The sequence below is a fragment of the Sceloporus occidentalis genome, unplaced genomic scaffold, assembly GCF_023333645.1.
Source record: "Sceloporus occidentalis isolate IW3139 unplaced genomic scaffold, rSceOcc1.0.p SCAF_5, whole genome shotgun sequence".
In the NCBI taxonomy this organism is placed as follows: Eukaryota; Metazoa; Chordata; class Lepidosauria; order Squamata; family Phrynosomatidae; genus Sceloporus; species Sceloporus occidentalis.
In genome coordinates this window covers 141,609,275-141,631,355 of record NW_028316985.1, presented here as the reverse complement: position 1 = coordinate 141,631,355, position 22,081 = coordinate 141,609,275, and the positions used below count along the sequence as shown (strand labels likewise).

At 39.1% G+C, this 22,081-nt stretch overlaps 1 protein-coding gene across 2 annotated transcripts in view; it reads left to right on the top strand.

The window, feature by feature from the left end:
• FHIP1A (FHF complex subunit HOOK interacting protein 1A) overlaps positions 1-19,701 on the top strand; it is a 99,411-nt gene extending 79,710 nt beyond the window's left edge. For both annotated transcript variants that reach the window (XM_089525686.1, XM_089525687.1), the window contains exons 9-12: positions 1,681-2,712; positions 7,631-7,809; positions 8,999-9,137; positions 17,379-19,701. In XM_089525686.1, the coding sequence (XP_089381812.1) occupies positions 1,681-2,712; positions 7,631-7,809; positions 8,999-9,137; positions 17,379-17,629 (1,601 nt within the window). In that variant the 3' untranslated portion in view covers positions 17,630-19,701. The remainder of the gene's footprint in view (positions 1-1,680; positions 2,713-7,630; positions 7,810-8,998; positions 9,138-17,378) is intronic.
• Positions 19,702-22,081: the final 2,380 nt, after the last annotated feature.

The window sequence follows — 22,081 nt, the reverse complement described above, 5'->3', positions numbered from 1 at the left end:
TGCCTTTGCTTATTCTCTAATGATAGTGTTCGGAATGTGACCATGGAACTTCATGCCATACCTCCTCCTTTCATAGGTCTCTGAGGGACAAAGAGCCTGTTTCCCTACTTCTGCGTAGTACTCTAATAATCAGCATCATATGTTTCATCAAGAATGAACAAAGGATGTACACAGTGAACAAGTGGTCCTCATGAGGAAACCTTAGTTCATATCCAGGCTCTACTACTCACCTCTTTAGGCAGCTTTGAGCAAAGGCTTCCCTTTCAGTCTAACCTGACCTTTTGGATTTCTCTGAAAGTAATCAAAGAGATAAATAGATTTGAACTTACTTTAAGAACTAGATATAGGAAATGAAATCAAAATAAATGGTACCAGTAAATAAAACTCCTATCCATGCTGATCAAACCTGCAGCCTTTTCCCTGTGGAAATAAATGTTATCCATGCAGACCAATACAATTTGACCCATGTGTTCAAAACTTTATCTTTTTCGCCCCATCAAGTGCATCATAGATACCTCAGGAGATCTCAGTCATAGGTCAGCTAAACAAATTTATTGGAAATTGGGTGGAGATTGGATTCTTAGTGACCAATCCTCTTTGCTTCATTGCTTGTGGCTAACAATTGCATCAGATGGATATAGCTCTGATTCTTTTCATAGTGAAAACATTTCATTGGTCCTCTTGTTCAAGGTATACTATTTTACTAAATATTACAGAGCTTTCCATAAAAATTAAGGATATTCTGTACCATAGAGAGGTTTATTAAGTATGGACAAATTGTCTTTTTTCACATTTATTTGATACTTTTCATCTCTTCAGACAAGTTTTTCAGGTTCTTGCTTAGCGCTGTTTGGTTTTGAACCAGAAATTCTCCTTGAGCCATTAAAGTTTAGTAAGGTCAAAAAATGCAAAAGTATTTCCTTAAACTTATAGCAGGCAAAGTTCAGTGGTGGTATGGAATAGACTTCATTCAATTAAATTTATTTTTAAGAAATTTAAGTTTAATCATCTTCCTGGACCAATTAAGAAAGACAAAAACTGATGTACCTTTGTGGAAAGTGCAGTATTAAGGATACTTTTCCTCAGTACTGCAGCATATGACATCTACTTCTCTCCAGTAGCTACAGATGGTGCTCTCTCTCTCTGCTTTGAAAAATACTGTCTAAAGTGTAGAAGGTACAAGACACAGGGTAAATATAGTAGCTGCAGTATAAATAATTGTTTTGCACAATTCCAGTTTGTTAACCTTTTGGATCTTGCTGTCTACATTACCATTTTGAAAACTGTTAGACTAGTCTACAAAAACACAGATTTTCTTTTATGGACTGACATTAAAAATAAAGATGACATTGTAGATGGCATTATAAATGACAGTGTCAGTGTATATAAAGCACAAAGAAGCACTAGGACGAAATAAATTGTGAGAATTCTCAACACAATAGAAGCTTAGTTATCTAGTCTCTGGGGTTTCAGTGGTTGCCAATCTCTTTCCTTTGGCCAAATTCACATAGCTAGCTTTTTTCATAAATGTGCTTCCTATTTAACAATTCTGCATATTAAGGTGATACAGATCAAGGATAACCTTGTAACCAAGCTCTAAATTAAAAGAATACTCCTGTGATCTTTGAATGTGTGTTTGTATTATTACTTAGTGCTCTAATTGTGATGATTTCATTTCAGGTTCCCCTGAAGAGTACATAACTGGAGGTGTTATTGACTCCAAATGTATTGTTGAGTATGGGAAAACAGTTGATATCAGTTACCTGCAGTACCTCTGGGATGCTCAAACCCTTATACTGCACTGCATGAAAGATTGTGAGATTTGGTCTGCTCCATATGATGGTGAAAATCCTGATCCATATACCTTTATACAAACACTTGCTGAAGAGGATGGTAAAAACCTAAATCAGTCCATTTTCCGACTTAAGTACAGAACCCCTAGCAACTCTGGTTCCTCCCATGTGGCTCAATTGGGGGAAAAGATGCAGCTAGAACTAGAATGGGATGATAGCTATGATACAGGGATATCTCCTGGATCAGATATGGGTTCACCTCAGCATGATGATCATTTACAAAGTGTAGACACGCAACCTCCTACCTTGCCACCAAAGCACATTCAAGAGATGAAGAAAAATGCAATAATGTTGATCAAAGGGTCGTACATAGAGGAGTCAGACTTTCAAGATGATGTCATGGTTTATAGGTTATGTGCTCAGAAAGATGCACAGGAAGTGAACAGCTCAAAAGAAGAAATTTTAACATCAGAATCTCCGAACACACATAACCCAATCTTTATTAATGATACCCTTAAACATCCCCAATCAGAATGCAGTGTGAAAAATCAAAATGTAACTCAATCCACATCAGTTGAGATCCATGAAGGAACTGTTGAAACAAGCCCACAGTCTGACTTGGAACTGAAATTGTCTTCCACAGAAGCAGATCACAATGGTAATGTGAAATTGCTGAGCCCAGAAAATGAGGATTTTATTTCTCAATGTGATAACATCATTAAAGAATTGGATTCTAACACTACAGGGTTAGTAGAACTTAAATTGCTTATTCCTGATGCTATTTCTCCTGTGGAAGAAGAAGAGGACTTTGAAAATTTTTCAGCTGACACTCCATCCACAGAAAGTATGCCTTCACCCTTTGGGCCCAAAGAGACATGGTTGAGCAATCCTGCAAGGATCCAGAATATCCCATTTACAGGTGAGATTTTCTAATTAACTCAATTAATTAGACTTTCATAAAATAATAATGTTGTTCTGGATGGAAGAAAGGGGTGTATGAATAAGAGACATTAAATATATTGACTGTCAGTAACATTTTATGATATGTTTGTTGCTGTGTTATGTATTTGGCTTAAGATCTTAACAATTTCCATAGCCAAGAATTTAGTTTTCCTGTACCAATGAAACAGCAAGTTGTGTAGCTACTGTAAACAAAACAAGAGTTGAGCACTAGGTGGCAGCACTGTGGCTGTTATCTGTAACTACCCTCCTTCTTACAGAACATTGAGACATCACATGGCCAAATGGGGAATTTCTCCAGCATTGTTGTCAGTGTGCACTTACCCATCAGAACATGGTGTATTTGTATATGGTGACAGGCATGCTGTATTTTTCCTTGGTCACTACACTGACGTTATTACATTTATGTGTTTGACATTCTTATAACACATTTTCGTACTGAACACCTCAGCTCCTGGAATATGATGGGACAGCTCCCATTTTATAAAATGAACTAATTTAAAATTATGTTGAATTGGTATCTGCCTGTTCCCATAAGGATACAAATAATATGATGTAAGAGAGGAATTGTCCAGAAAGGAAATGGGGAAGAGGATGGAGGAGCATGCAATATAACACCACATATCAGATAACTATCCATCATTTAAATTGGGTAATACAATTGAATGAACATACCACTATTAGGATTATTAATCTTTTCTAAACTAATTGCCCTTCAACTGGTGCAGAGTCTGGCCAGCCCAAAAATAATTAGCTTAAAAAAAAGCTTTATTAATACTTATATTTCTTTTGCTTAAAATCCATGGTCCTTGATTTTTGCACAGTAGCAGTTGATGAGGGGCTTTGGTAGGCCAAGACCCACATAGGTCTTTTGGCTTCTGCCAAACTAAAACAATGTACATTTCAAATGACTATGTTAATTCATCTTCATACTCTTAAGTGTCGTTTTCCTTTTCTAACACTAGAGAGATAATAGTTTCTTAGTACTAAACATCAAGCTTTCCCTCTCTCTTGGGATTTTTTCATCAGCTTTAAAGCTCTGTTGACATGCTAAGTCTTTTGAGACTTGGGCAGTGATCCAGCCAATAGTTTGAATTGGAAATGGTGCCACTTCCTTTTCCCCACCCATTCCTGCTTTTATGCAGTTTTTAAAATATTCAATGTCATGTAAAACACACCATATCTTTATCTAGTAATGTCTGATCTCCAGTGGACTACACTACATTCACACAGTCACAGATTCATTATTCCATTACCATACCATGACAGTTTTAAAACAAAATTTGTCTGATAAGGAATGTATGGACTCTTTCTCCAGAAGTCAGTGTGGAGGAGAACTGAACTTTGTATGTGGCACTAATGCTTTATTTGTTGAGGAAAATAATACCTTTTCCTTCTAATAATTTATGTGATACAAGCCCCAGTCCATTCATCCACAGACAAGGACACAACCAGCATTTCGGTAATGTGAATGTAATGTGGCAAATAAAACTTTTATTATGAATAGGACCCCAATTAGTTTTATGTCTGTGCCTGCACAATGAGTTTTGTATAACATCATTAATTTTGATCTAATTAGTCCATGCTACTCATCTTGCAAAGCTTGTAAACCTCTACTTGTCACTTAAGATTCTTCATCTAACAAGGGTCCTTCAAGCTAGCTTAGTAATGACAGGTCTATTTATGGTACATGTAACCTGGGTAGGTCTTCAAAAGCAACTCACTGTCTGTGCAGTGGCAGCCCGTTTCCAATGACAACTGTGTATGTATTTCCAGAATATGAGGATATCAAATACCATTGTCCTAGTCCAGTGATGGCGAACCTATGGCATGCGTGCCAGAGGTGGCACTCAGAGCCCTCTCTGTGGGCACATGTGCCGTCGCTCCAGCTCAGGTTTGCCAGAGTTTGTTACTAGAAAACCAGAGGGACATGGCATTTTGCAATAAATAAGTGGGTTCTGGGTTGCAGTTTGGGCACTCGGCCTCTAAAAGGTTCACCATCACTGTCCTAGTCCTTCTGTCTTGGTCTCTATCACTGGTATTGCTGTTAGCTCCAGTTAACAATAAAACCCAGTGACATTTATCTACAAAGGAAGGACCAGGAAACCAAGGAAGATGCTTTCAAAATGGCTTCTTAAAAATGCGATGACAGTATCCTGGGAGAAGTTTATTGAGTTCTAGAAAAGGGGGCAAGCAATAATTGGATTAAAGCGACCTGGCTTTTAACTGGTAGCACTGTGCATAAGACAAATGGTTATGTTTAAGCAGTGTCATTGCTCTTTTAATATCCTATCTCAGTAACACATTTTCTTTGAAAAGCAGAGGTTAACAGGCCTCAATAACCCCAGACGTATTACTAGCATTTTAATTGCTATGTGGGAAGCTAGAGCAAACTGATCCTAAGCGTATGCTGATTTAGCAGCATCTTCAGCATAGCAAGAGATGAAGATATATCAAGCTGTGCCCTGCTTGCCAGTGCAGCTTTTCTGTAGCTTCTGTACCTTTTAATTGGCCAAAAAATTATGAAGATACTGTAAATGTCAGGACTCCAACCCCAAGCAAAAGTAGTACAAGACTGTCTCACTGTCTGTGCTCTCTGCTAAGCTGAGGAAAAGCATGGGAGATATTTTTTGTGCTAGTGGTTAGGTGCTAATGGTAATTATGCCATTAATTTGAGTCCAAAATACCTATGTCTGGAACCTATGCAGCATTATGAAGGCATCTTCCTATCTGTGAAGTTGAAACCCCAGATCTAGGTTTATAAATCTGGAATTTGGGTCAAATTATTTTCTGGCTTCATCAACCAACCAGGTCATAGAAACGAAAGATCACAAACCTCTTCCTTGATAGGGAAGTTTTGTTTCATTGAATCCATTGAATTCATTGAAACATTGAATCCATACACCAATGCTTCTTGGGCTGTCTGGTGTGGTCAATTGGCTCCCCACCACCAATGTGCCAGAGACCTATACCATATTTGTGCCCATTGGCTACAACAGTTTGTTTCTTCCTGGAAACTATTCAGAGACTGGCAGCCAATGACTTACAGACCAGCACTGGTCCAGGGACCACCATCTTGGGTATGATTACCCTCTGTTATCCTTCAGGTCATTTCCAAGTTATGGTGGTCTTAAAACCCTATCATGGGGTTTTCTTGGCAAGATTTCTACAGAGGTTTTCCTCTGAGGCTGAACAAATGCCGAAGGTCACCAATGAGTGTCCATGAGTGGGATTTTAAAGGACAAACCCAGTTTAAAATATTGTATATACTTGACTATAAGTTCAAAAAAATTGCCCCAAATGACTCTAAAATCCTGTGTAGACTTGTATATGGGTCAGTATGTTCATCCTGCTCAGAAATGTCTTAAAAGTGGTCTCTGAAAGTGCTGCCAAGCCAGGGAGACAGAGAGAGAGGTGACTGGGGCTTCTTTGACAGTAAAAAATGCACAGTCGCAGGCCCCACTCTCAGGGTGACCAGATGTCATAACTGCAATGGAGAACAAGGCTCCAAACATGTGAGGCATTCAATAAAAATGTAGGACATTGCAAACTAAAAAGCTAAAAACACTAATAGAAATATAAATTCATTTCACATGGTTTATCTACATATACTGTATTTTATTTTATAATCAACCATATTTTTCTGCTTAACTTATCTTCCTTGCTGCCATTTTTGTTGTTGTTAACTGCTTTGTGTCAATCTCAACCCATGGTGACCCTGCTGATTAGACATCTCCAAGACCCCTTGTCCTCCACTGCTCTGCCCAGCCCCTGCAAACTCATACTCTTGTTCTCTTTGAGTCCATCTAGCACATGGCCTTCCTCTCTTTTTCTATTTCCCTCCACCTTTTCTAGCATTATTGTTTTTCCCAACGATTCATGTCTTCTCATGATGTGTCCAAAGTACGTCAGCCTAAGTTTTTTCATCTTGGCTTTTATGCAATATTAAAACCTTCTCTTTCCCCCACTCCATCTCCCTTACTGGACCTCTCCCAACCACCTAACACCTCTTCCCTTCAGTTCTTTCCTTTCTGAATCCGATATTAAAACCTTTTCCTCCAGCAGAAGGGGTTAGGTGGTTGGGAGAAGTGTACAGAGGGAAAAGGGAGATGGTGGCGGGGGAAGAAAAGGTTTTAACCATGGATTCAGAGGGGAAGGAACTGGAAGGAAGCAATATTAGGTGGTCAGAAGAGGTCCAGAGAAGGAGAAGGGAGGAGGAAAGGGGTTCCCCCCTTTTGTCCTTTAAATCCTTTGTGACTTTGGCCTGTTACAGACTGCCAAAATAAAGCTGCTTAAATGATGCATGGGTCCTAAGAGTTCGGAGGTCGCGCCAAAGCCACACTCCGTTCCTAAGCACTGGAGTGCAGCTTTGGTGAAGCTTCCGGATTCTTCGGATGCATGCATCATTTAAACAGCATACCTCCAAAGAGACCCGAAGCAGCTTTATTTTGGCAGTCTGTAACAGGTCTTTCCCTACATTTTACTCTTGACTTATCCACGGGTCATATCAAAATCCATGATTTTGGCCCTTAAACCTTCCCTCAATTTATACATAAGTTCGACTTATAGAGGGATATGTGAAAAACCTTGGCTTATTTCTAAATCAGTTAGAATTAAGTTTCAGGGGGTGCCTGTTGCTTGACACTACTCTAATCTCCCTACACAAATCCATCTTATTAAAGGGCACTGTCTTTAAACATGTAATGCAGCAGGTGCATCCTTTGTTGTCTTTCTACCTTCATATTGGCACAAATGCAATAAATTTTTTTTTAAAAAAACCCCACAATTTAATGCTGTTCTCCTAACATTACTATTGTCTTTCTCTTCTCTAGGCCTGTGTTTTAACAACTAATTTTGTGTGCATTTTAAATCTGCAGGGCCATTTATCAGTGTGGTGCTATCAAAGCTGGAAAACATGTTGGAAAACTCTTTGCATGTGAATTTGCTTCTCATTGGTATCATTACTCATCTGGCTAGTTACCCACAACCTCTTCTCCGCTCCTTTCTGCTTAATACCAACATGGTATTTCAGCCTAGTGTGCGATCATTGTACCAGGTACTTCATTATTTTCTGATACGTTCCAGATGTTTTTGGAAATACATAGTGTTCTTTTACTCTCTATATCCATGGCCTGTAGAACTCCCTTCCAAGACATGTCAGACTAATTCCAGCCCTTTTGAGCTCCTGGTAGTCAGCTAAGATTGTATTATTTTATATGATCTTTGGTCCAAAAAACCAGGGACGACTGCTTTAACTATATATGATTTTATACTGTTTTCTAATTGATTTAGATCCAAAACACGCTGCAGAAATAATCCAGTTTGAGACTGCTTTAACTGCCCTGGCTCAGTGTTAGGGAATCCTGGGAACTGTAGTTTATTGTGTCATCAGAGCTCTCTGACAGAGAAAGCTAAATGTCTCACAAAACTATAGTTCCCAGAATTCCCTAGCATTGAGCCAGGGTGATTAAAATGGTTTCAAACTGGATTATTTCTGCATTGTGTTTTGGACCATTGTTTGTTTTTATTTTATTATTATTTAATGTTTTTAGCTGCTGCATGTAATTTGAGGGGCCCTGGTAGAATAGGAGGTAATGAACAAATTATTTAAGTAAAGAAATTCATTTCCCCCCTCTCAATTAGACTAGATCTATTGAAACAATAAGGTTTACATAAATGTTGAGTTACCATTCAGCAGTTTACTATGTGGGTCTGTTGTAGCAACTAGCAACTGGTTTTAGCACTTTCTGTTTATTATTAATACAGTGCCATCAGTGTAACATGTAATGTAGCGGTTCAGCAAAAGACTGATCCTTGCAGTCTAAATGTAGTAAGGGAATAATAAGGGATGAATGCAAGTGAATGCAATTTGCTTTATCTTCAGTTTGCTGTTTTTCCATTTTTCTTCCTTGCCTAATTTGGAATGAAGTCTTTGGGGCAGCATTCTGTGAATATCTCCAGGATTGCTATGAGAAAATATCTAATAAAGCCTCATTAAAATGCAGCAGTTAGAAGTCCACCCATTTTAAATAGGAAATCTGTGACTATTTCATCTGGAATTTTCCATGTTTTAAGGCATCACAGAACAGTGCCTTAAAACTGGTACATTAATAATGCCATTGTTCAGAGTTGGCACTGTAACTATCCTTAATGTGATTTTGAGAGCAAGGGACACAGTACACAGATAATTCAGTACATAACTGAAATGACAATATGAAGATTTATTACTGCTATTGTTCTGGCAGGTGCTGGCATCTGTGAAAAACAAAATTGAGCAGTTTGCTTCCATTGAAAAGGATTTTCCTGGTCTTCTCATACAAGCCCAACAATACCTCCTTCTACGGGTGGACATGTCAGATATTTCACCAGAGTCATTGACCAAAGGTAAGTAACTGTTATTCTTAATAAGGAAAACTGTTGTGGTACAGTGGTTAATGCTAGTTTGGGAATTGGAAGATCTTAGTTCTAGTCCCCTTAAGTCATTGTGTGACCAGTCTCCCCCCCCCCCCTCTCTCTCTCTCCCCTCTCATCTCCCTAAAGGATTATTGTGAGGACAGAGTAGGGAGGAAGAGAGCCATGTACACTGCCTTGAATTCACTGGAGGAAAGGCAGGATATAATTGCAAGTAGTAATTAATGAGCTAATGTATAAAAACACACTATTCTTTCTTGATTTAACAAGATTTGAATAAATGTATGCTAAGTTCATATTACTATGCAGATATATTTTAGGTGGTTTTATTGCTGGTATTAAAAAATATTTGGGATTAAATATATTGTAAAACATCCCAGTCCATCTTCCTCTTGTCAGATACATAGGGATAGAAAATTTATTTGGGGTAGTTTGCAAGTAGTAACCAACCTGGAGTGGAGTTATCATCATTTGACCTGGCAGGTAGATGTGAAAGCTAGGACCCAGGGAAGTGTGAGCTATTGTCAGACCTCCTGAAAAGGGGATATGAGCGAGAATCCTCTTGGTAATTTACACTGACATAATGCTTTGTTGCACTAGTATAGGGCACTGTCCACCCACCCAACAGTGGGTGGGTGAACAGAAGACAGCTGTTTCCAAAGACAGCTGCTGTACTTGCTCCTGAGCCACTCACAAGCCAGCAAGACCACTACCTTCATTTACAGAGATGAATTTCTGTTCTACTTCTCTCCCATGCTGCAGTGCTGGTCACCATTTTACCCCACTTCTACACTGCTGCTTATGGTAGCATAGTTATGGCAGCCAACAGAATCAATATTAGCTATCTACAGATAGCTATCCAATGATGAGAGTAACTTTTGGCTAAAGACCTGCTAAGGCTATAGCTGCTTTAAGAAGCACGATGAAGCAGTGTTTGTAATACCTTTTTTTTTTACTTTCTTAGCTGCAAAAATAACATTAGGTATCATATTACATTTGTATGAACATAAGAGGTAGCATTATAGTCCCATCAGACTATTTATCTACTGAGTTCTCATGCTGGGGCATTTCCCACACCCTGTTAGTTGATCCTTCTAAATGGAGGTGCCAAGGATTGAGCCTGGGATCTTTGGCATGCAAAGTATGTGCTGCACTACTTAGTTATTGTCCTTCCCCTCTCCTATGGCCTGCTGTTTCTCAGGAAGCTAAGGGGAGTGTACAATGTGTGATTTTATTGTCACAGTGACCTGACCTTTCTAAGGAAAAGATAGTGGCTTACTCAAGCTTACACAACACACACTTCTCAGCTTGTGGTCAAACAATTGACCCTTTGTCCTTAGGAAAAAAACCGAAATGTTTGAGGTTTATGCGGTTTCTGTAATTTCCAATTCCTGAAGGAGTAACCTTCATTACAGGACCAGCAAAATGGTAACTGTTAACATATGTGCACAAGTTGTTTTATTTTTAGTATGACCACATGACAAGAGAGTAGTTCCAAAAGCTCATTTAGGAATCCCAGTCAGAAAAGGCTCAGCACTTTATGCCTGTCGTGAAAGATGGGTATGCCCGACATTTCATGAATGTGGCCTCTCAAGTGGAGTGGACTGTGTTAAAAATAGGTTTAGCCATAGTCCCATGAGTGAGTGGAGGAGACATTGGTCCTGTCATATAGAAAAATATCCCCTGTTGCAGCTGCCATTTGAATATGTTGCCACCAACTCTACTGTGTTAGCCAGTCACCTTTTACTGCAGCAACCAAGACACAACTAAAGTCATAAAACAGAGTAGTTGTGTTTAGGGATATGCATTTAGGGAGGCACTTGAACATTTTCATTTTTATAATTTTCTTCCAGTCTTCCTTCCCAAGCAGCTATTTAAATGTCCTTACTGAAACAAAAAGTTAGGAAGATAAGAACAGCTACCAGATCCACCAATTATTTTAGCCTTGACACACCATTACTAGTGTGTTACTAATTGGTTGCATTTGGATCACCCATCAAGATAGCATTACTGAGGCACAGATGTCTGATTTTCTCATTTGTGTTGTTGTTATTTGTTGTAAAGTCAGCTTCTACTTATGGTAGCCTCATGAATGAAAGATCTCCAAGTCACCTTTAGTAGCAGCTCTGTCCAGACCTTGCAAACTCAGAGCTGTGGCTTCCTTGACTGAATCAATCTATAATGTGGTCTTCCTCTTTCCTGCTTCTTCCACTGTTCTTATACTTTTTTCAGTGAACCATGTCATCTTATGATATGTCCAAAGTATAAAAACTCAGTTCAGTCTTTTTTCCAAGTACTTAAAGTATAATGTTTTGTTGCTTGGAATACGGGATCCATTGTTATAAATGCTGCTGCATGGAATATATGGAGTCTTTATGATGATGGGTTCTGATGTTACTTGCAGTATTTTCTAGACATTTTTTTGGGGGGTAATTATTCTGTTTTTTTAAAAATTCAGAGGTGTGTGGTTCTGTATAGTTCTGTATAGTTCTGTACAGCTTATCTAAGATTAGTGTTTTTTGTAAAAGGGTCTTTTAAAGTTTCAAATAGTGGCATGGCGGTACTGCTTGTTCCATGCCTCCCATTCAGTCCTACACAGGCACAGCTTTACTCTTAAAAGAAACTTTACCTGGCTCTTCCCACTGTTGCAATATATAAGAGCTGTCAAGCTCCTGAGGAAAAAATGATTGCAAGGCTATAATATTCAATGTATATTTCAGTGGAAAATGGCTCCAAGTCCAACACAATCAGCATCAAGGAGTTGGGGGAAGTCTCAAAAATGAAATGATTAGTTAAAAGGGAGCTTGAAGATTGTTTTAAGATCTCAAAAGTCTCAGATAAAATATTAATAGCTTTTCAAAATTGTTTATAAGAAAGAATAATTATCGAGCCCAAAGACTGACAGTGTGAAATAATAAAGTTCTACAGCCTGGTTTGAGGTACCATAACCCTAAAGGCACCTGATTCTGCCTGATCTTGAAAGCTAAGGAGGGTCAGATCTGGTTAGTATTTGAATGGGAGACTGCCAATGAATACCAGGTGCTGTAGTCTATATTTCAGAGGAAGAAACTGGCAAAACCACCTTTTAAGTATTAATTGCCTAAGAAAATCCTTTGAATTCATGGGGTCACCATCAGTTGACAGACAACTTGAATACACACCCAAACATAGAAGATGAACCTGCAAGGTATATGGTGGAGATGCAGTTCTTTGTACCAGCCACACCCCCCCCCCCCCCCCCCAAGTTTTAAGGTTTTCACAAAATCATCTGCCTTGGCAGCTCTTTAAGGCCAGCCAAGGAGACGTTAATTCAAAAGATTTCAATACAAACCTAACAACTATTATTACTCTATAAACACCTACTTGAGGACTGATGTCTGCTCTAGAGAGCCTCCTCTATGGCAGTGGGATCAAAACCCTGTTTGAAAATGTTGAAGGGCCTCTTACTTGGGAGCTCTAGTTGTAGAATGCCCTTCCTTCTGAGGCCTGATTGAAATCACTGCTGGCTTCATTTCAGCCCCAAGATAAAACAATTATCTAACAATACTACCCAATTTGTACATGTGCATAGTTTAATGTTATTAATATGTTATATAGTTTAATGCTTTTAGACTGTAATTTATTTCTTATTGTGTTACATATTAAATTGTTTTGATTTTTTAAAATTTATTTTATTGCATACTGCCTTGAGATCCTTGGATATAGGACAGCATATCAATATTTTAACGAAGTAAAATAAATTATTGGAAAGTACTGCATATGAGAAAGAAAGCCTTAGTGATTGAACATTAACGTTTTGCAAAGAAAGTCTGCTTGTTTTTTGATAATGTCATTTGAGAAGTCATGGACTAAGGGAAAATATCCTTTCATGAGATGGTAACTGATTAAAGAACAGAAGATAGGAACCAACAGACAGTTGAAGTTAAAGGAAAGGATGAAGACTTCAACTCTGTTTGGCATCGACCAAAAGGAAGACAACTGATCCAGCTCACAATACCCAGCTGGGTAAAAAAATGTGGGAAAGACAAGAAATCTGAAGGAAGGAGGTGAAATCTCCCATCACACCTCAACTACTTGGGTAGATGGTGGCAGTCATAGCTTTTGTATGTGTGTGTGCATACACACATGAAACTGAGGGCAAGGCAAAAGTGAGCCAGGAGGATGCCACCACCCCTTCATGCAAAGAATGCATTATATATCTCTTTTGCATCTAGGTCTATCTTGCTTACTCAGCTGAGTTGCAGGAACAGGCTTTTCCCCAAAGTCTAATGGTAAAATCCCAGGATTTCTCATCGATAGTGCAAAGAGCTTCATAAGGAATCTCTCAACTGGATTTTTAGTGAAAAGGGGAAATGGTACACCTTCATACAATTATCAAAAGTATAGGGAGAGTGACCAAAACATTAGTTCCCTGCCCACTTTGTAACTGATGCTAGGTCACTTATAGATTAGAGGTAACAAAATGGAGGTACTGCTGCTTCACATAAATAATAATAATAATAAATTTTATTTATGTTTCCCCGCCTCTCCCAGTGGATCGAAGTGGGGTTACAGACTAAATAAAAACGCAAAGTGCTTTTGTCACTACAAGGTTTGTTGTCCATGGCAAAATTAGACTTCTATGTTCATAAGCAATATATCTTCTGTTTATTGGACAGATCATCAGTAAAAGGGCTAAACGGTGATTTGGATGTCTTGTGGATGGGATCAGAAAAGCACTGCCCATAAATTTTGACGACTGATCAGTTTTGTGTTTTGATTTTGGAATTACATTCCTGCTGTCAGAAGCTCTTGTTCTCATTTTCCTGTATCAGAAGACTGTGTGTATCGTACTGTTGTGGATATGAGTTTTCATTAGACGTTGTGTTCAGGAGTGCTGGGAATGTGTGGAATCTGATGAGAACAGTAACCATAGTGACTCCTTGTGTAGCAAAGTCATTTTTGTTTATTATTTTTCAGAGTGAGTCTCCTGTTTCTGCCTGATTGGGTAGTTTTCCCTAGTTTCTGAGAAGCAAGAGGTTTATATTCTTCCCGCTACAACTTTATCTTATCACTTTTCCATGTAATTAGCCCATCAAGGGCGCATGCAATAACTTAGGATGCTTATCAGAGAATATAGGATTTTAGAAGCTAATTCAGAGAACTGTATTTCAGAAATCCATACTGGTTTGAGCCACAGTAGCTGTCATAAAAATTGTGAGTGTGAAAGTGAACATATTAAGGGCTAGGATTCAAAGAGCTGTTTTGGTTCACACTAGCGGCTTGCACTAACTCGGTGGATTTTATATTGAACAGCTGACTCCTGAGTCATATCATAAGCTGCTTGCCTCAGATGTTGCTGTCAAATAGCCACAGTACAACATGTTGGAAGTAAGGCCACAACTTTATTTGCAAACAATTGGTAAGGTTGGCACAAAGCATAAGGTCAGGATCTGTGCAATCAAACCACCCGATGTAGTCTGATTATCCAAACCGGGCACCCACCCGGTGCTTGGGATGACCTAGGGGCTAAGGAACACAACTTGACCGCAAACCTTGTCTTGCGTTCACCAATTCACAAAGCCCCTAGTCACCGGGAGGCACTCCTGCGTTCTGGCCCCCGCAATGGCCAAACGCCTGCCCTATTCGCCCCTGGGTACCTATTGACTCCCAAACCAGAGCTCCATAGCCCTGGTACCAAAGCGTGCAGATCCTGGCCTATGCTGCTGCCAAGTTGTGACTAAAAACCACCTAACAACAGCGGTGGGCGGGCGGGAGAAGCACCTTCCACAGCTTGGCTCTGCTCTGCTCGAAGCCAACCAACCGACTGAGGGAAGGGGCCAGCAACATGGCCTTAAAAAGGCCTAGGCCCCTCCCGCCCTGCGTGCTGTGAGGGGCCCCGCCTCCAAGGCCCAGCCCATCAATGGGCAGCCTTGGAGGACCGGAAGCCCCGCAACCGGCTCCCAGAGCGCCGTGGAGCAGAAGGGCCGCCCCTTCCGCCCCCGCGCACCAATAGGGAGCTGGGCAAGCCCCAGAGCACTCTGGGGCTTGTAGTCCAGCTGCGTCTAGCGGCAAAACGGTCTGCCTGGTGAGGCGGGCGACCGTTGCTTTTGAAACACCTATCAGTTTGAAATACAGTTTTCAGTTTGCTTTTGCAGGAACAAATTTTGAAGCTGCTTTGGGGTCACAGAATTGGTTTTTCACTACTTTGGATCTTGGCTGCTATTTTATATATCCCTAAAGGGCTTCTTGTATGATCTTTGCCTGTCGTGTTCTTATCATTCCTATATCTGCCTCCAAAACACTTAGGTTGTATGTGAACTAATGCCAACATTCAGTAAATATTAATCACAAGGGCAACTTGGTCTTTTCCTTTTTTAAAATAAATTGTTTTTAAATTTTTCATCAGGCCACGTTCCACATACCATTTTTTAAAAAGATGTCATCATCTGATAAGAGTCTCCAGAACCTGTTTTTGATAACCATAAAACAGAAGCTGCAGAATTGCTCAATGCTGCTTCCCCACCCCCCACATTGTAGCTGCTTTTTAGGTCCCTTGACTAATGCTTATAAAATAAACAAATGCTTGGATAGCTGCAGCTTTGGCTTTCAAGACAGGCTCACAATGCCAGCAACCAAATTGCAGTGCCCGAGGCCGGTTGTCTGTCAACGCACATCATTATGTCAATTAGAGAATATCAGGTAGAAATGCCCTGTGGTAATGGTAGATACAAGATGGTTTCAGCTGGGCAGAAGGTTATTATGACATGCTTAGATTCGTATTTAATACTAAAATGAACACTTTCTTGCCCAAGCTGTAACACGAGTCTGTGTTTTTATATATACATTATAAAAACTGGCAATATATTGGTTCTGAAATCCTGAATGCTTTGTGTTGAACTTTAATGATGATGATTACTTTAGACTAAATACCAGAAATAGATGCAGACATAGCCATTGGAGACCCCCAAAGATTTTTCCCTGTAAGGTTCTAGCATCTCAGTTGGATGACTAGTGCACATGAACACTGTTACCCCTTCCTTCTTGCCTCAGTAAAAGTATAGTGTCTAGATCAAGGGAAGTAATAGTGCCACACTCTTCTGCTCTGGTCAGGCCCTACCTGGAGTATTGTGTCCAGTTCTGGGCACCACAATTCAAAAAGGATACTGAGAAACTGTCCAAAGGAGGGCGACTAAAATGGTGAAGGGCCTGGAAACCATGTCCTATGAGGAATGACTTAGGGAGCTGGGGATGTTTAGCCTGGAAAAGAGAAGGTTAAGAGGTGATAAGATAGCCCTGTTTAAATATTTGAAGGAATGTCATACTGAGGAGGAAACAAGCTTGTTTTCTGCTGCTCCAGAGAACAGGAACCGGAACAATGGATGCAAGCTACAGGTAAAGATATTCCACCTCAACATTAGGAGGAACTTTCTGACAGTAAGGACTGTTCGACAGTGGAACAAACTCCCTTGGAGTCTAGTGGAGTCTCCTTCCTTGGAGGTCTTTAAACAGAGGCTGGATGGCCATCTATCGGGAATGCTTTCATTGAGATTTCCTGCATGGCAGGTGATTGGATTGAATGGGCCTTGTGGTCTCTTCCAACTCTACGATTCTATCATTCTATGATTATATGTAACTGTAAAGCTAGAATTGAGAGCCAGGAAGACTCTGGGGATTTCACTTATTCAGGGAAACACTCAGTGGATAAGATAATCAAGTCACTCTAAGCCAGCTGTTCCCATTTGTGCTCCAAGCAGCCCTTAAGGCTCCGCATGCACTTCCCAGGTGCTCTGTGTCCACTCTAGGAAAATGAAGGAAATAAAAATTGAATGAAATTAAAGAATAAAAAACAAAAGTAGAATCAAAATAAGAAAACTAGAAATTACATTCTGAGTGGAAGTTTTGTCAAGTTGAATTTGCCAAGTTGAAAAGGACACCACAAGTAAAAAATGTTGGGAACCCCTGCTCCAAGCCTTAATTTTCCATTACTAAAATGAAAATATGAATAATCAGCATGCTTGTAAAGATGAAATAAAAATCTTAAAACACTGAAAAGTGCTGTACAATGATTTACTAGTGATTTTGGAGAAGCCTGAAGAACAGCCTAAATCTGTAAAAAGCTAGTGGAATATTGAGGCTCCAGGTGACCCTAGTCCTTCTTTTCTATAATTAACTGTGGTAGATTTATTTGGATTTTGGTGCAAATTTGATCATTTTTTTTCTTTCTGATTTCAGACAAAATGCAGCACAACAACATCACTGGGAAAGCTAGAAACCTTTCAGAGGCTTCCCAAATCATCCTGCAGCCCTTCTTGGGAAGTAAAGCAAAGAAAGGAACAGCTCTTCCCAGCGTTCCCTTGCACATCCGAAATGCCATCTTAGCGGCTGCCCTCTTCCCAGAGTTTCTCAAGGAGCTAGCTGCTCTTGCACAGGAACATTCCATTCTATGTTACAAAGTATTTAGTGATTTAGAAGATTATTATTAAATTTAAGACTTTTTTTTTAAAAAAAAAGACATTTTAATTTTTGTTTTAAACACAAGAACTACTTATAAAGGAAAATGTTACTTTATATTCCTGGTAATACTTGATTCAGGGGAAATTGTTACATCTTTATGTTGGGCCTTATTTCCAACTGTACAGCATACAGACTTTGTGTATTAATGAAACTATTTTTAATTTTATTTTCTTCTTGTCACTGATTTTGCTTACCTCATATTCTCTCCTTAAAAATTTACAGTAGATATTCTGGATTAAACTCAGCTGAGTAAATTGCTACATACAGGAGTGGACAACATGGCTCCCCAGATGTTGAACCAGGGACGTAGCCAAGGGGGGGTTCTTGGGGTCCGGACCCCCCCTTCCATTAGATAAAATGAATGGTGTGTGCTGCTGCGCCGCCACACCCAAGCCCCATTATAATGGTGGCACTTAGTCTGGACCCCCCCCCCTTCCCAAAAGCCTGGTTGAACCTCAACTTGCACCAGTGCTTTCAATCATAATTTATGGCAAAGGATGATGGGAGTTGTAATCCAACATCTAGAAGGTCAAACTTTGTCCACCCTTGAACTATAGGTAGTTTGAGGAGGCATTGGGGGAGGTAATTTTAAAGAACATTTATGTGACCATCACGACAACTCCAATAAGCCTTTTGTGTAAATGATGTTTTAAGTACCTTTCAAAAGGGGAATTAACAATTTCCCCCTAAATTCTTCTTTACCAGTAGCTGAAGTTTTGAATCCAAATGGATTCAGTGTATACAAGTCCATTACTTAGTGATGTCAGGTGCTGAATATATTACCATATTGCCTTATGGTGTGGACAAGTCTGACACTCTCATCTGTTCACTCCTTTGAAATGTAGATGAAACAAGTAAACGTTGCATATAGACTATGTGGAGTTATTTTCTGCCATGTCTAAGCATCCTCTGGAGGTGGGGGGACCTAGATTGCTACCTAAGCACTCAAGCCTTATTTTAATAAGATTTGCACATGGTAAAATGTTTCTATGCAAGCTGTAACTTTTCTAGAACAAGTTTGTACACTTTTATTGATAAGCTGAAGATTCTAGTAAATGTTTTAGTAATGTTTAAAAGGCTAACTTCCTCTGGAAGCTGTTGTTACCTATTTTATAAGTCATAATTTTGTAAAATGGAAAAGAATAGCCTGCTTCTATAAGCTATTTTTAAAAGTTTATATGTTACTGGGTTCAGGAAAGCTTTGTGGTACTTGTAAACACTGGCTATTTATGATGTGTATTGGCTTGTCCCAATATTGCACTTGTGAGGGATGCCAGAAGTGTAGGAGAGGTTGCTGCCTGGGATATAAACACTGGGACCTGTTGCAGTTGTCCAATTGTTTAAGAATATTTTCTTTTGTGAGTAATGAGACTCATTAAAACAGGTCCAAACATGATGAATTGGAACATTACAGCTGTATTTCAGCTAGTGCTAGTAAGAGTAATTATTCTCCAGTGCTGAAGTTGGCTTTGTGTAACTAATGCTTTAGTACTTGAAAGCCTTCATTTTCTTTTACAATAGGTAGGAATGAGAAACTGCTTCAAAACCATTGGAAAGAAGCTATTAAGACAGGGTTTGAAAGCAATTATTTTTTAATGTGTTTGTAAATTGTGCACTGATGTATTAATAGTATCAGGGAGAGTTTGTATCCTTGTTATCTATATACCTGCATAGATATGTTGTTCAGAAATCTCTTTAGTTGATTGCCCCATGCTTTTCAGAAAATCATTCCTTTAGAAACACAACGTTGAGAAAAGATTATTGCTCACCTAGTTTTGTCCTAATCTGGTCTCTTTACCTTGTCTCTGGTACCACCTGTGGAAGCAGAAACAGAAATTTGCAGGCCATAGAAAACAAATAGGAAGGCTCCATCTTCTTATAGGTTGTCCAAGCACCTGAAAGTTGCGAAGCACTTTTTGAGGTAAGGGCCTGGCAGTGCTATCTTTAGCACGTTTTCCATGTCTGTTGATATCTTTGTGCTGTGTTCCAGTTCTTCAGTAAATACAGCTGCCTCATAATTTTAGTCTTGATATATAGTGCATAGGGGAAAATACATCATTTGATTGTATATATGTGTGTGTGTTAACTGCAGCTAATTTTAAAACTGCTGTCAATAACTACTGTGTTACCACACACACTTATTTGAAATTCAGCTAGCTGTGATTTTAATTCATGAAAATTACTGCTATAATTTGGACAGTTCACCTGATCAGGATTCCTGTCTGCTGCAATGTATACAAATCTTTGCTATATATGTAGCTTATCCAATCACTTTATGACAGATTTTAATATTTTATGTATTTATTACACCTCGGATGAATATTCTGCTCCAGCTTCCAAATGTTAGAATGTAATCAGCTAGGGCTGAGGAGAGGTGCAGTTTTAGCATCTGGAGCCTCACTTTGTCTGCTTCTGTGCTGCTCTGCTGTAAGGCATTCAGGGCAATCCACAATTTGTGAATACAATGTATGCTTATTGCATTTACCTTTTAATAGAAGCAAGCTACAGTTACAGTGGCCATATATACTTGAGTGGCTGTTTCCCCAAAAAACAAAGGGTTTTGGTCTCCGTAACTGCCACACTGACAGTTTTCAGAGACCAAAATTGCAGGGTGTAAAGTAAGATCTGGCTACCATTTGTGTAATTCAGTTATGAAATAACCCCACTTTATTATTTTCAGTTATTGCAATAGTTCACATTTTGAGGATAACTTGATTTAATAAGAAATTTGCCAAACTGCTTTTACTAAAGTTGTACTTCACTTCTAGTGTACACTCCTTATTAACATTTGTGAAGCTAAAAGCAGAGAGGTGGATAAAATTCTGTCTTTTGTCTTTAATGAAATTTGTTCTATTTACAATATGAATTAAGGGTTAAAAGAAAGTCCTCATAGACTTTTGGAATGTTAGCAATTAAAACAAGAAATAATAATAATAATAATAATATAAAATTTATTTATATCATGGATTTACATACCTTAAAAAGTAATAATTCCAACCACAAAATGTTGAGAAGTAGACCATTCTTTGCCCATGTGAGTGCAAAATGCAAGATGGGGTTGCTTATTCTGCTTTGTGATTTTCACATCAAAAGCAACCAAATCTTGTGAAAATTCCCTTGAAATTGAGTGCTGCAGTATTCCAGTGTAATTATCCAAGCCATGGTTATAGCACTAATTCAAGCTGTAGTGTTGTAATTATTCCTATATAAATGCCATCTCAGGGAAAGTGAAAATTGCATCTTGGTTAATGTGGCTTTGGATTGCTGTGCGTAACTAAGCAATTTGGGATAATTCAGTGATGGGTACCAGCCCCAAAAGACACTTAAAAAGCGAGCTAGCTCTGAATTACTTCTTTAGCAGTAATAGTTAACAACTGTACCCCACAAATTCAGCTCATACAAAGCATTTTACTTATCAAGTATTGATCTACCAGATACATGACTGAACCAGGTACAAGTGACTGAATGTTTTAGTGTCCATCAGTCTGAAGCTTTGCATTCAGATCTTTGTATTCAGGCTATGTTTTAAGTACCAGTTCCTGAATTCCTTGCAGTCTGAAACTGTGTGATCCAGAAATCATTGTTACCACTCTAAGGGCTGTAGCTTTATTCACATTAAGTGAAGCTTTATTACAACTTCTCTGTGGATTTGCAGTGAGAGATATTGGGCACTCTACCAGTTCAGAGAGAGCAGTTATTCATGGTGTTGCCAGTTCGCTATTAATGTGACAGCAAATGCTTTGATTTCAGTTGCCCAGTGGAGTAGAGGGTTGATGTCTGTTTCTCAGGGATGCTTTACCTGTAGATTCATGCAATAGCACTGAAACATTATCTATACCAAAGATGGGAAGCCCATGATATTCCTGATTGTTGAACTCTTCCCAACTCTATCATCCTAAACCATTGGCTTAGTTAGCTGGAGATGATAGAAGTTAACGTCCAACAGCTTTCTTCCTCTGTAGGTAAGCTGATGTTCCTTGTATATGCTGTTGTTAGGAGCCTGGATCACAGCCTTCTTATTCTCTTCCCCTGCCCCCCTTCCTGGCAGCATTATACATCTGTGGTGTAGCTTCCTCCATTTAAAAGAAAGCTGGTTGAATACTAGTGCCACAGATTTTTACTACATCTATCTAAATATAATGTAGAGTCAGCCCTCCTTATCCACAGATTTTTTGTTCATGGATTCAAGCATCCATGGCTTGAAAATATTCCAAAAAAGTATAAATTCCAAATGGCAAGCTTTGAGTTTCCATTTTATATAAGGGTCACCATTTTAGTATGCCATTGTATTTGATGGGACTTGAGCATCCACGGAAGGTCTTGGAACCAAACTCCAGTAGATGACAAGGACCCACTGTACATCATGATTTTTATTTTATCTGTCTTCATGACAGTTCTGTGGGATAGTGCAACAAATGGTA